Below are 13,678 nucleotides of genomic sequence, written 5' to 3'. Positions count from 1 at the left end.
GTAATAGAGTACTTAGAGACACAGGACAAGATAATACAAAGTCAACATGGTTTCCTTCAGGAAAAATCCTGTCTGCCAAACCTGATGGAATTCTTTGAGGAGATTACAAGTAGGATAGATTAAGGGGATGCAGTAGATGTTGTATATTTGGACTTTCAAAAGGCCTTTGACAAGGTGCCACACATGAAGCTGCTTATTAAGTTAAGAGTCCATGGTATTACAGGAAAGTTACTAACATGATTAGAGCATTGGCAGTGAGTGGGAATAAAAGGATCCTTTTCTGGTAGGCTGCCAGTGACTAGCGGTGTTCTGTAGGGGTCTGTGTTAGGACCAGTTCTTTTTATGCTGTATATAAATGATTTGGATGATTGATTTGATGGCTTTGTTGCCAAGTTTGCAGATGATGCAAAGGTGGAGGAGCAGATAGTGTTGAGGAAACTGGATGCAGAAGGACTTAAACAGATTAGGAGAATTGGCAAAAAAGTGGCAAAAGAAACACCATGTTGGAAAATGCATGGTCATGCACTTTGGTAGTAGAAATAAATGTGTGGACTATTTTCTAAATGGGGAGAAAATCCGGGAATCTGAGATGCAGAACACCCTGGAGGTTAACTTGCAAGTTCAGTCGGTGGCGAGGAAGGCAAATGCCATGGTAGCATTCATTTTACAAGGTCTAGAATACAAGAACAAGGATGTGATGCTGAGGCTTTATTAAAGCACTGGTGATGCCTCACCTTGAGTATTGAGAACAGTTTTGGGCCCCATTAGAAAATATGTGCTAGCATTAGAGAGTTTCCAGAGGAGGTTCACAAGGATGATTCCAGGAATGAAAGGGTTATCATACGAGGAATGTTTGATGGCTCTGAGTCTTTACTCATTGGAATTCAGAAGGATGAGGGGGAATCTCACTGAGATCTTTTGAATGTTGAAAGGCCCAGACAGGGTAGATGTAGAAAGGATGTTTCCCATGGTGGGAGAGTCTGGGACAAGAGGGCATATCTGCAGGATAGAGGGGTGCCCTTTCAAAACAGATGCAGAGGAATGTCTTTAGCCAAAGGGTGGTGAATTTGTGGAATTTGTTGCCACATGCAGCTGAGGAGGCCAGGTCGTTGGGTGTCTTTAAGGCAAAGATTGATAGGTTCTTGTTTGAACATAGTGTCAAAAGTTATGGGGAGAAGACCGGAAATTGGGGTTGAGGAGAAGGTAGAAAAAAAGGATTAGCCATGATTGAATCGCAGAGCAAACATGATGGGCCAGATGGCCTAATACTGCTCCTATGTCTTGTGGTCTTGAATCATATTCCTTCAGCTCTTTGCATCTTCCAACTGTCACCTCCCAGGTTCTTCCTTCATCTATCCTTGCCCACATTCCCTTCCCCCTCACCTAGTTTCTCCTGTCACCTGCCAGTGTGTACAACTTCCCCTTCCCCCAACTTATTCTGACATTCTCCCTCTATCCAGCCCTGATGAAGGGACTTGACCTGAAATATTGACTGTTTGGTCCCCTCTATAGATGCTGCCTGACTTGCTGAATCTCTGCTGCATTTTGTGTGTCTGTGTGTGTGTGTGTTGCTCAAATTTCCAGCATCTGCAGAGCCTCCAGTGTTTAATTCTTTGCTGTTTCCTATCATATGATGGTTGCAGATTAAGACCATTGTGCTTTCTGCTGTCCAACAGAACAAATGGCCTTTGTTTTTAAACAGCTTGAATATGGCGCAGTTTAATGCAAAAGCAATGTTAGCGTTTACTGATACCATCCTCCCCTAGTTATTTTCTATAACTCTGTTAACCTTACTGCAGCTAACTATGCTGGGTGATGTTCTTGTTGCTAACATGTTTTTTTTTCTTGTATTAATTCTGTAAAGTTTGCATGTAGCGTTAGTAATTATGTACATTGAATTTAATATTAAAGAAGCTTCCTTCACAATTGGAGCTGCAAGCTAGATGAGAATGTAGATCAATTTTGACATGAGAATGTATTTGGATTCTTACTTTTGTACTTGATTATTTACAAATACTAGAAATAGAACAGCAGTTTGTCATTGCCAGCATATAATCTCATATCAATTTCTTTATTTTAAATCTGCTAAATATCAATTATATTGAGACTAATATAAATCAGCCTTATTTTATAATTGTATTAATAGGAAAATCAATAGTAGACTAGTGTAATTATCAGAAATCAAGTTAAACAGTAAATTTAAAGCTGCTCTAATTGAAAATATTAAGTGATATTTCATCTGCCCGGATATAATTGTTAACTTGCATGTATAGTTTGAATTTGTGCTGACATAGTTATTGCTGTGCTAATCTTTTCCATTTATGGAATATGTGCAGTCAATAAACACATTCTAATCAGAAAAGAGATTTCTAATTTGCATCATGTCTTGTTAGGTATTAGCAGGGCATTTGTTTATATAGCATTAATGACAAGTAATTGATAAATAATGCTCATATTCAAATAAATAGATCTTTCTTTGCTTCCTCAAGAACTTTGGACCAGAAAAAGGATGGCTGTGTAGTAGACATTCATCATTTTAATGCAGGAGCCCAGTCTGTCTTAGCATATGCAACAGTAAATGGTTCATTGATTGGCTGGGACCTGAGGTCATCAACAAATGCCTGGACATTAAAGCATGATTTGAGACTTGGTCTCATCACTTCATTTGCTGTGGATATACATCAATGCTGGCTGTGTATAGGTACGTATGAGTTCCCAAGTCTATTTATCAGGTATCTATTGCCTTTGTGCACATTTATCCAGAGATTTTCATTAGACAAAATATTATCTATTAGCAAAATGTAGCTATAATGTAAAGTAGTAAATCCTTACAGCTAAAACTAAGTTTTATTCTGCAGTCAACACATCAGAGGTGTTGTTTTTGCAGTGAGTGATAGTTTCTGGGAGCTCCACGTGGCATTTGCTATATTTATATTTCAAGTTGGATTTTTTTTTGTATATAAAGGGACAAGTAATGGAACTATGGCTTGTTGGGACATGAGATTTCAGCTTCCCATTTCAAGCCATTGGCATCCCGCAAGGGCTCGCATCCGGCAACTGCTAATGCATCCCCTCTGCCAGTCATGGGTCATTGCAGGTAAATTCAATGCTTCATCCAGATTACTTCTGATTTATTGTTTGTGGCCTCAGTGCCCTTGTATTCTATTTTGCAGATTATCCTCCAAAAAATGGAGAGCCATAAATAAGTTAGAATTGTCAGAAACCTTCTCCCCAGTTGAACTGTCAAACATGAAGGCAAAATGATAAATTAATTGGTAAATTGATTTTTTTATCATCACGTGTTCCAAGGCACGGTGAAAAACATTTCTTGCATATGGTTTGCACAGGTCACACAACAGCACATTGATGTAGGCATTGATTTTTTAAAAAATGGTGAAGGTCAATGGGGACATGCCAAATTTCTTTCGTCTCACGAGCAAGTAGAGATATTGGTGAGCTTTCTTGCCCTTGATAGTTGTGTGGTTGTACCAGGACAGGTTATTGGTGATGTTCACTCGTAGGAACTTGAGGCTCTGCTGAGGGAGAAAGTTTGAAGGGGGTGTACAGAGCAAGCTTTTTTTAACGCAGAGCAGTAGGTGCCTGAAACGTACTACCAGAGGATGTGATGGAAACAGATGTGATAGCAATGTTAAAGAGGCTCCTAGACAGACACCTGGGAATTGAGCAATGTAAAACATATAAAGATGTGCAGTTTAAATTGGCATCATGGTCAGCCTGTTCCTGTGCTGTATTGCACTATGTTCTACAATGTATGTGGAATTATCATTAGGTGACCACATCAATACTGCCCTTCCTGCCCCATTTCCCAATGTTCATTTAAAAATGACACCATCTCCTTGTATGGAGCTATATTGCAACATATTTAATGCAATAGTAATATCCAAAGATTCTATAAGAATATTGTCAAGCAAAATAAAATTGGTGCCAAGCAATACTAAAGCAAATAAAAATATCTGGTGAAAGTATTATAGTACAAACCATTTCAAGATAACAAGGAGATTCCGTTTTCACAAACATTCATGTGTTGATTTTTGTCTGGAAGCTGGAAGATACACAAAAATCACTCAATTATGGTAACCATACCTTCACAGTATTGAAATGATTCGCACTAAAAGTGCACAAGACTGCTAAGAAAGAACAATTGCTCAAAGTGGAGACAGAGTGGGAGTTATTTCTGTCATTGATAGGAATGAATGAATGCATGCATGTATGTACATTGGACTTTTGAATTTATTGACATGGGAGTTCATTTATGTGTAGGGGTGTCATACGTTGTGGAAGCTTATAGTAAAAAGAAAGATCTTGACGTGGCAAGGAAGTAGAAAATTCTAGAGGTTAGACTGTTTGCAGTAAACCTATCAGTGGGGTAAGATCAAATCTGGGTATGCACAGAAGTTCAGAATGGGGAGAGCTTGGAATTTTGTGTACAGATCTGGTCATAGAAAGTGCAGAGGAGATTTACCAAGATGTTGCCTGGAATGGGGAGCTGCAGTTAGTAGGAAAGATTGTGTATGCTATATTTATTTTCGATTTTCACAAGAATGTAGAACATAGAAGTCTGGCCTTGCAGAGATTTATAAAATTGAGAGGTGTGGCTAGGATAGATAGTCTTTCTCTCAGGGCAGGGGAGACCAGAGGGCATTGAATTAAGGTTTGAAGTGTAAAGGAGATCTGAGGGGTGAGTTTGTTATATCAAGAATGGTGCTTGCTTGGATGAAGGAGCTTGTTTAAAGGCACGTACAAACAAGCTGGATGAACTCAGCCGGTCGGGTAGCATCCATTGAAAGGAGCGGTTGACGTTACAGGCCGAGACCCTTCGTCAGGAAGGGTTTGACTGTTGACTGCTCCTTTCAACGGATGCTGCCTGTCCTGCTGAGCTCATCCAGCTTGTTTGTATGTGTTGATTTGACCACAGCATCTGCAGTGTACTTTGTTGTTTAAAGGCCCTTGGGCAGCTACTTGGGAAATGGGATTAACACTGTCAACATGGATGTTGTTGCTGTTTTAGTCTAGGCAATTCTATGATCCTGAAGGTTATTAAGCTGAAGGAGATAACACAGTTTAAAAGAGGCCAAGGATCTTGAAGGGATCCCTCTAAAATCTCATTCTGCATAGTTCAAGAAGGAAATTTCCTTGTCACAGTTTTCATTGAATTTTCCAAAACGAATGTTAAGAGTTTGAATCAGTTATTAAGACATGTACAGTATCTAATGTAAGATATTACTTATTTATAGACAGTAGAATTGCAAGGAATAATCCTTTCTTCGCATCCCTTTCACATCTCTATCTCTGCCACAGTGGGTTCCCACAACATGCCAGCATGTCAACATAGGAACAAGATAGATACTAGTATACTAATAGGGTGAAAAATGGTGCAATATTTAGAGCTCATGTATTAAATACATAGCACTAACTCATCAAAAATCTATGAATCATTTAATATTCAGTGACCTATTCCTAATAGTTAACCATAGTTAAAAAAGAAGTGATTAAACTTTACCTTCAAGGTGTGTTTTTCTCTTTAATTAATTCACTATTTGCAAAATTTCAAGCAAATACTTGCAATTCCTTATAGTGGCCAACGTACATTCTGAATAATTATTTTGACATTTCCCTTCAGCTGTGCAAGGAAATAATGAAGTTTCAATGTGGGACATGGAAACAGGGGACCGACGATTCACTCTATGGGCCAGCAGTGCTCCACCTCTCTCTGAAATGCAGGTTTGAAGCTAGATCTTCAGTGCTTAGGATTCTTTGTTATTCATGTGGGGTTAGTAGCACCTTTGTTTCCAAGTCAGAAGACTGAGTTCAGAATCCGTTGTGACTATCAAATATACAGTAGGCTAATGCACTTTTGCATTACTAAGAAGATAGAGAAGACAGCATTTGTCAGGAAAGTGGTTAAGACCATTATTACACAAATAGTAATAATACAAAAAAAAATCTTCAGTATCATAAAGCAAAGATAGACATAGTTTTATGGAAGTTTATCATCCACTGAAAGCAGAGAGCACTGGGTGGATGCCTCAGAAAAAGTTAACTTAAAGGAGAACCAGCAGTATTGTATTCAGAATTTTTAAAAATACATTCCATAAGGTGTTTCAGGAGATTGTATGCAAGTGAGAGATTATTAGTTGGGAATAATATATTAGCATGGATAGGGAATTTGATAACAGTCAGAGAAGAAGCAGTATGAGCCAATCATTTTCAGTGAGTAACTAGATAGGTGGAACAAGTAGGCTTACTTTTAACCCTATTTTTTTACACACTTGAGAAAGATCTCATCTTGGGATTTTTGAACTTGGAGCATTTTGACCTCCACCACAGGATACATCATTACAATCTTATAAAGATAAATTGTCCCTTTTTGTTGGTAACCAAAGCAAGTGCAAAGTCTAATTGATTACATTTCATTTTAGCCTTCAGCACATAGTGTTCATGGAATCTACTGCAGCCCAGCAGATGGAAATCCTCTGTTACTAACAGCTGGATCAGACATGAGAATAAGGTATTGTAATTTTGTAGATTTTTAAGACCATAAGAATTAGGTCATTCAGGCCATTGAGTCTGTTCTGCCATTTGATTATGTCTGATTTTTCCGTCTCAACCCCATTCTCCTGTCTTCTTCCTGTAACCTCCAACACCCTTACAAATCAAGAATCTGTCAACCGCCACTTTAAATATACTCAATGATTTGGCCTCCACAGCTATCTGTGGCAATGAATTCCACAGATTCACCACCCTCTAGCTAAAGAAGTTCCTTCTAATCTCTGTTCTGTGCCCCCTCTGGTGTTATAGATCCCTCCTCCTCACTATAGGACACATCCTCTGCATGTCCACTCTATCTAGGCCTTTTAATATTTGATAGCTTTTGAAGAGATCTCCCCTCATTCTTTCAGACTTCAGTGACTACATGCCCAGAGACATCAAAAGATCCTCATATGTGAAGAGCATTATTTGATAATATCTGAAGCAGTATTTTTGGAATTAAATCTGATTTCCAAAATGCGTAAAATAAAGGTTATAACCAGTATTGGTCTTGTAATTTAAAACTACTATGAAGTTTTTTTTGTTTTCCTAACGGATTACTATAGAAGGAGCAAAATCTTATATTTTTATTGGTGATATCAGTTTGCTTGATATAATTTTCGGAAGATTTAGAGTGTGTGACATATTTTATGTTTTTAATGATTCCACCATTTTGGAAATGGAATAGTCTTCTAACTTTTGTCTTGGTATTTGATAAAGCTATTTTCAAGTTTATTCATAGGATTAGTTAAACGCAGGGTAAAACTCACTACTTACCAGTCTACCTATCTAGAGGAATCCCAACTATAATAGTCTGATCAACACTAGATGTAGGTTTATGCTGCTTGGAACCTGATTGAAAAAATTTGAACTATGTTGGCAGAGGTTGAAGGGGCAGGATTTCAAGGGTACTGTATATGTGTATTCCAGCTCACTGCCTTGTTTTATAAATCGTAAAGCTTTATTAATGATCTCTATTTTCCCATAGATTCCACTTCAAAGTAGCCAGCATTTCATATTTTGTAAATATTGTATGAAGAAATGTATTGTTTGTAGTCAATTTAAGGAGATTCTTCAAATCATCTTGACGATAATGAGCAATAATAGTCCTGCTGTTACTTTGATTGCATTACTGCCTCTTAACTTACACCTGCAGTCCATATTTTGCTCATCTGTCTTTAATTTTCATCTCTGTTTTCCAAATGTTCATATACAGGCAATTCGATTTAATTGGACCATTGGTTAATCAGGGTAGCCATTTATTTGATACAACTCTTAAAAAGCAAAAAAAAAATCAGAAAAATAGCCAGGATTTACTTTGTTTATTTGAGACGTTATGCTGCTTAATTTAAGCAAGAGACTTTTTGAGCAGATTTTAATTCGCATAAGTTATGCGTGCTTGTATGGCCATTAGACGCTACACCTTGCCTAGAGCAAACAATTTTCAAAGTGTCACTGACGTGTTTATTTTCAAAAAGCAGTGATCTTTGTCACTGATAGTTGGCTAGAAATAAGCAGTAAGACCATTCTGATCTGTCTTGCTCATTTCTATTTCAAGCATTCAGGCTTGGAGATGCCAGAAACAGGTCGGGAGTGAAAATGAACAATTTCACTACTTCTAGTAAGGAAAAATGCAGAATTTGAAGGTATAATCATACGTATTGCATAAAGCTGTACTTCCAGTCAATATTTTTGAATTGGGAGGAAGTTACTGCTTGTGATTCAGCTGGGATCTCAGAGAATTCGACCGTTGTAGGTAGGATTTAAGCCTACCTGGTCAATACCTGTGGAGGAGGGGGAACTGCGCAGGCGCGAGTGACGTCAGCGTCGAGCACGCACTTTAAAAGGCAGGACTTCTTTTCAGAACGGGCAGCGTCGAGCGGGCAGCGGAGTCCGTGGAAGCAGAGTCCTGGGCTTTGGCTAAGTGGGCTTCGGCGTAAGGGGACTTCGGTAAGCCTGTGTGATTGCTCGCTGAGGGGAAGAAGGTAAGGTCGCTAGGTGCTTTTCAGACTTATTCTATCAATCCAGTTCAGGTATGGGGGAGACAGTCAGAGCAGTGGTGTGCTCCGTATGCAGTATGTGGGAAGTCAGGGTCAACACAGTTGTCCCTGATGACCACACCTGCAAAAGGTGCGTCCAGCTGCAGCTCCTATCAGTCCAAGTTAGGGAGTTGGAGCAGGAGCTGGATGAACTACGGATCATTCGGGAGGCAGAGGCAGAGATAGATAGGAGGTAGTCACATCAAAAATCCAAGAAGTAGGCAGATGGGTGATGGTCCAGAGAGGCAGGGGGAGCAGGCAGAGAGAGCAGAGCACCCCTGCGGCCATTCCCATTAACAATAAGTATACCGTACTGGATACTGTTGATGGGGATGACCTACCAGGAATGAGTTGTAGTGGTCCTGCCTCTGGCACAGAGGTTGAACCCTCAACCTGAAAGGGGAGGAGGGAAGAGAAGAGAGCGATAGTTTTAGGGGATTCTATAGTCAGGGGGGCAGATAGGAGATTTTGTGGGGCATATCGGGAGTCTCGGATGGTATGTTGCCTCCCTGGTGCCAGGGTCCGGGACATCTCAGATCGGGTGCAGGCTATTCTTGAGAACGAGGGCATGAACCCAGATGTAGTGGTTCATGTAGGGACCAACGATGTAGGTAAGGTGTGTGAGGGGGTCCTGCTTAGAGAGTTCAGGGAGTTAGGAGTGAAGCTGAAAGGCAGGACCTTCAGGGTGACAATCTCGGGATTGCTACCTGTGCCACGTGCGAGTGAGGTGAAGAATAGAATGATTATGCACATTAATATGAGGCTGAGAGCATGGTGCAGGAAGGAAGGGTTCAGGTTTTTGGATAATTGGTCTTTGTTCCAGGGACGTTGGGATCTGTTTCGAAGGGACGGTCTACATCTGAACTGGAGGGGTACTAACATTCTTGCAGGAACGTTTGCCAGTGCTGCTCGGGGGGGGGGGGGGGGGGGAGGGTTAAACTAGACGTGCAGGGGGCAGGGATCCAGAATACGAGAGAAGATGATATGATAAAGGATAAGGGACAGGTGGGGAATACACGTTTCCCAAATATTAATTGTGTAAAGGAGAAAGGTGAGACAGAACATGTGTTGGAAAAGTTACATGTACAGAGGGTTGGTCAGAAGGAGCATGGGGTTAAATGTGTAGAAGGTTTGGGTGATCTTGAGAAGGTCATCAAAATTCAAGGTGCAGTTAACCCGATGGAAGTTCAAGGAGCTGGGTTAGGTACAATAGACAGTGTTTTAAGCAAAGAGAGGAGGAATGGGCTAAGAAATCTATACGTGAATGCGCGTAGTGTCAGAAATAAGACAGATGAGGTTGAAGCTCAGATGAAAATGGGGAACTACGATATTGTTGGGATAACGGAAACATGGCTGCAAGGGGATCAGGCCTGGGAATTGAGTGTACCAGGGTATACGTGCTATCGTAGAGACAGAAATATGGGAAGAGAGGGTGGGGTGGCCCTGTTGGTGAGGAATGAGATTCAGTCCTTAGCAAGGGGTGACTTAGGAACGAGAAGTAGATTCTGTGTGGATTGAGCTGAGGAACAGTAAGGATAAAAAGACCCTAATGGGTGTTGTGTACAGGCCCCCAAACAGTAGCGTGGATATTGGGTACAAGTTGATTAGGGAGTTAACATTGGCATGTGCTAAAGGTAATGCAGTCGTTATGGGAGATTTCAACATGCAGGTGAACTGGGAGAATCAGGTAGGTGCTGGACCCCAGGATAGGGAGTTTGTGGAGTGTCTAAGGGATGTATTTTTGGAACAGCTTGTGCTTGAGCCAACCAGAAACGAGGCTATTTTGGACTTGGTGATGTGTAATGAACAGGAAATTGATAAGTGATCTTGAAGTAAAGGAGCCATTAGGAAATAGTGATCATAACATGATAAGTTTTTATCTACAATTTGAGAGGGATAAGGGCAGATCAGAGGTGTCAGTGTTGCAATTAAATAAAGGAGACTACGGAGCCATGAGGGAAGAGCTGGCCAAAGTTAAATGGGCGGATGCCCTGGCAGGAAAGACAGTGGATCAGCAGTGGCAGATATTCTTGGGGATAATACAAAAGATGCAAAAGCAGTTCATTCCAATGAGAAGGAAGGATTCAAAGAGGGGGAAGGAGCCACAGTGGTTGACAAAGGAAGTCAGAGATTGTATAGCATTAAAGAAAAAGAAGTATGACAGGGCTAAGATGACTGGGAATACAGATGATTGGGAAAGTTTTAAGGAACAGCAGATCTTAACTAAAAAAGCAATACGGAGAGAAAAAATCAGGTATGAGCTCAGTCTAGCCAGGAATATAAAAGGGGATAGCAAAAGCTTTTTTAGCTATGTGAAGAGAAAGAAGATAGTTAAGAACAATGTTGGCCCCTTGAAGAATGAATTGGGAGAAATTGTTATGGGAAACAGGGAAATGGCAACAGAATTTAATGCGTACTTTAGATCTGTCTTCACCAGGGAGGACACAAGCAATCTCCCAGATGTATGGATGGGCCAGGGTCATAAGGTATCAGAGGAATTGAAACAGATTGACATTAGGAAAGAAACTGTGATGAGTAGACTGATAGGACTGAAGGCTAATAAATCCCCGGGTCCAGATGGTCTGCATCCGAGGGTTCTAAAAGAGGTGGCTCAGGAAATTGCGGATGCATTGATAATCATTTTCCAATGTTCCTTAGATTCAGGATCAGTTCCTGAAGATTGGAGAGTGGCTAATGTTATCCCACTTTTCAAGAAGGGAGGGAAGGAGAAAACGGGGAACTATCGCCCTGTTAGCCTAACGTCAGTCGTGGGGAAGATGCTTGAGTCCATTATTAAGGATGAAATAGTGGCATATCTTGATGGCAGCAATAGGATTAGGCCGAGCCAGCATGGATTTACCAAGGGCAAATCATGCTTGACTAATCTGTTGGAGTTTTTTGAGGGTGTAACAAGGATGTTAGACGAGGGTAAGCCAGTGGATATAGTGTACCTAGATTTTCAGAAGGCATTCGATAAGGTGCCACATAGGAGATTGGTGAGTAAAATCAGAGCTCATGGCATTGGGGGCAGGGTTTCAACATGGATAAAAAACTGGTTGGCAGATAGAAAGCAAAGGGTAGCAGTGAATGGGTGTTTCTCAGACTGGCTGGAGGTGACTAGTGGGGTACCACAGGGCTCTGTATTGGGACCACAGCTCTTTACGATTTATGTCAACGATTTAGATGAGGGCATTGAAAACTATATCAGCAAGTTTGCTGACGATACTAAACTGGGTGGCAGTGTGACATGCAAAGAGGACATTAGGAGAATACAGGGAGACTTGGATAGGCTGGGTGAGTGGGCAGATACTTGGCAGATGTCATTCAATGTGAATAAATGTGAAGTTATCCACTTTGGAAGCAGGAACAAGAGGGCAGAGTATTGTCCGAACGGTGTAGAGTTAGGTAAGGGAGAAATGCAAAGAGACCTAGGAGTCCTAGTTCATCAGTCAATGAAGGTGAATGAGCAAATGCATCAGGCAATGAAGAGGGCAAATGGAATGTTGGCCTTTATTACAAGGGGAATTGAGTACAAGAGCAAGGATGTCCTTTTGCATTTGCACAGGGCCCTGGTGAGACCACACCTAGAATATTGTTTACAGTTTTGGTCTCCAGGTTTAAGGAAGGACATTCTGGCAATTGAGGAAATGCAGCATAGATTCACTAGGTTGATTCCTGGGATGGCAGGGCTGTCTTACGCAGAGAGATTGGAGAGATTGGGCTGAGGAGACTGAGGACACTGGAATTGAGGAGATTGAGAGGGGATCTGATTGAAACGTTTAAAGGATTTGATAGGATTGAGGCAGGAAATATGTTCCAGATGTTGGGAGAGTCCAGTACCAGAGGGCATGGATTGAGAATAAGAGGTCAGTTATTTAAAACAGAGTTGAGGAAAAACTTCTTCTCCCAGAGAGTTGTGGAGGTGTGGAATGCACTGCCTTGGAAGATGGTGGAGGCCAATTCTCTGGATGCTTTCAAGAAGGAGCTAGATAGATATCTGATGGATAGGGGAATCAAGGGATATGGGGACAAGGCAGGGACTGGGTATTGATAGTGAATGATCAGCCATGATCTCAGAATGGCGGTGCAGACTCGAGGGGCCGAATGGTCTACTAGTGCACCTATTGTCTATTGTCTAAGATGGCGCCTGCTTACAGTGTGGCCAAGGTCAACATCATCTGGATAGACCACAGAACTATTTATTTCACTTCTTTTATGTCTGTTTTTCATTTTAAATTTGGTTTCCGAACTGTTGGAGCCTGTGATTTGCAGTTTAGAGATCATTTAAGTCATTTAGATTTAGAGATCAGGGATCAGCACTCTGCAGTCTCCAATAAGATACTGGGAGGCAGAGGCCGCAAGCATGAGCCACATGACGAGGACGTTGTGTGGGGGAGATTAAACATTCCATTGTTCACTGATTAAAGTGACGAGTGAGATTGAATTATCGAGGCAAATGGAAGGTTGAGCACCGGCTGCTTGCCTTTTGATCACTGGTAGGATCCCTCTGCTCCTGGAGAGGGAAGACTGTGTGGCCTGCCACTGTGTCTGAGGTTTTCTGCAATTTGGATATGGATATGGACTTGGACTACGGACAGTGGACTTCTATCGGTCTTACAGTTCATTTACATTCTGTGTTTTTTGGTCAATCTTTTTTTTTGAGCGGGGAAGGGGGATTTACAGGTTGATATTCCTGTTCTGTTTTTGTTTCTTGTTTTTTGTGTGGGGAGGGGGAATTTAGGCATTGATGATTGTGCTGCCATTTTCTTTCTTGGTTTTATGGCTATCTATCTGGAGAAGAACAAGGTATAAGATGGGTACTTTGGTAATGAATGAACCTTTTGAACCTTTGAATCATTGCTTAATAACATTTTAGCCATGTTGCTGATAGAGCATTTAAAATTATAGTCAGGAAATTTTCAACCATCTGCCAAACCAAACTAATTTGCACTTTGTAATATTCTGGCAAATATTTTTTGACTTTCCACTCAGTTACAGCATTTCTGCTGCTTGAAGCATTGACTTCTGTCCAAGGTATGATTCCCGTCATGTTGATGGCTGTCTAACATCAATAGCATCTCTTTGTGTAA

The 13,678-nt window shown here is 40.9% G+C and overlaps 1 protein-coding gene and 1 long non-coding RNA gene across 6 annotated transcripts in view; one reads left to right on the top strand and one right to left on the bottom strand.

The window, feature by feature from the left end:
- The window catches only part of LOC132378457 (uncharacterized), a 47,813-nt gene that overhangs the window by 19,492 nt on the left and 14,643 nt on the right, over nucleotides 1-13,678 (bottom strand). For both annotated transcript variants that reach the window (XR_009507040.1, XR_009507039.1), the window contains exon 2: nucleotides 4,000-4,063. This is a non-coding gene — a long non-coding RNA (uncharacterized LOC132378457). The remainder of the gene's footprint in view (nucleotides 1-3,999; nucleotides 4,064-13,678) is intronic.
- pik3r4 (phosphoinositide-3-kinase, regulatory subunit 4) overlaps nucleotides 1-13,678 on the top strand; it is a 56,589-nt gene that overhangs the window by 37,782 nt on the left and 5,129 nt on the right. For 3 of the 4 annotated variants that reach the window (XM_059945382.1, XM_059945381.1, XM_059945384.1), the window contains 4 exons: nucleotides 2,490-2,701; nucleotides 2,966-3,097; nucleotides 5,642-5,742; nucleotides 6,441-6,529. In XM_059945382.1, the coding sequence (XP_059801365.1) occupies nucleotides 2,490-2,701; nucleotides 2,966-3,097; nucleotides 5,642-5,742; nucleotides 6,441-6,529 (534 nt within the window). Of the gene's footprint in view, nucleotides 1-2,489; nucleotides 2,702-2,965; nucleotides 3,098-5,641; nucleotides 5,743-6,440; nucleotides 6,530-8,413; nucleotides 8,500-13,678 lie in introns of all 4 variants that reach the window. The other variant, XM_059945383.1, reaches the window with a different exon arrangement.

This window comes from Hypanus sabinus, chromosome 20 (assembly GCF_030144855.1).
Source record: "Hypanus sabinus isolate sHypSab1 chromosome 20, sHypSab1.hap1, whole genome shotgun sequence".
NCBI lineage: Eukaryota > Metazoa > Chordata > Chondrichthyes > Myliobatiformes > Dasyatidae > Hypanus > Hypanus sabinus.
The sequence above is the reverse complement of the archived record's forward strand: the minus strand, read 5'-3'. Positions and strand labels throughout refer to the sequence as shown.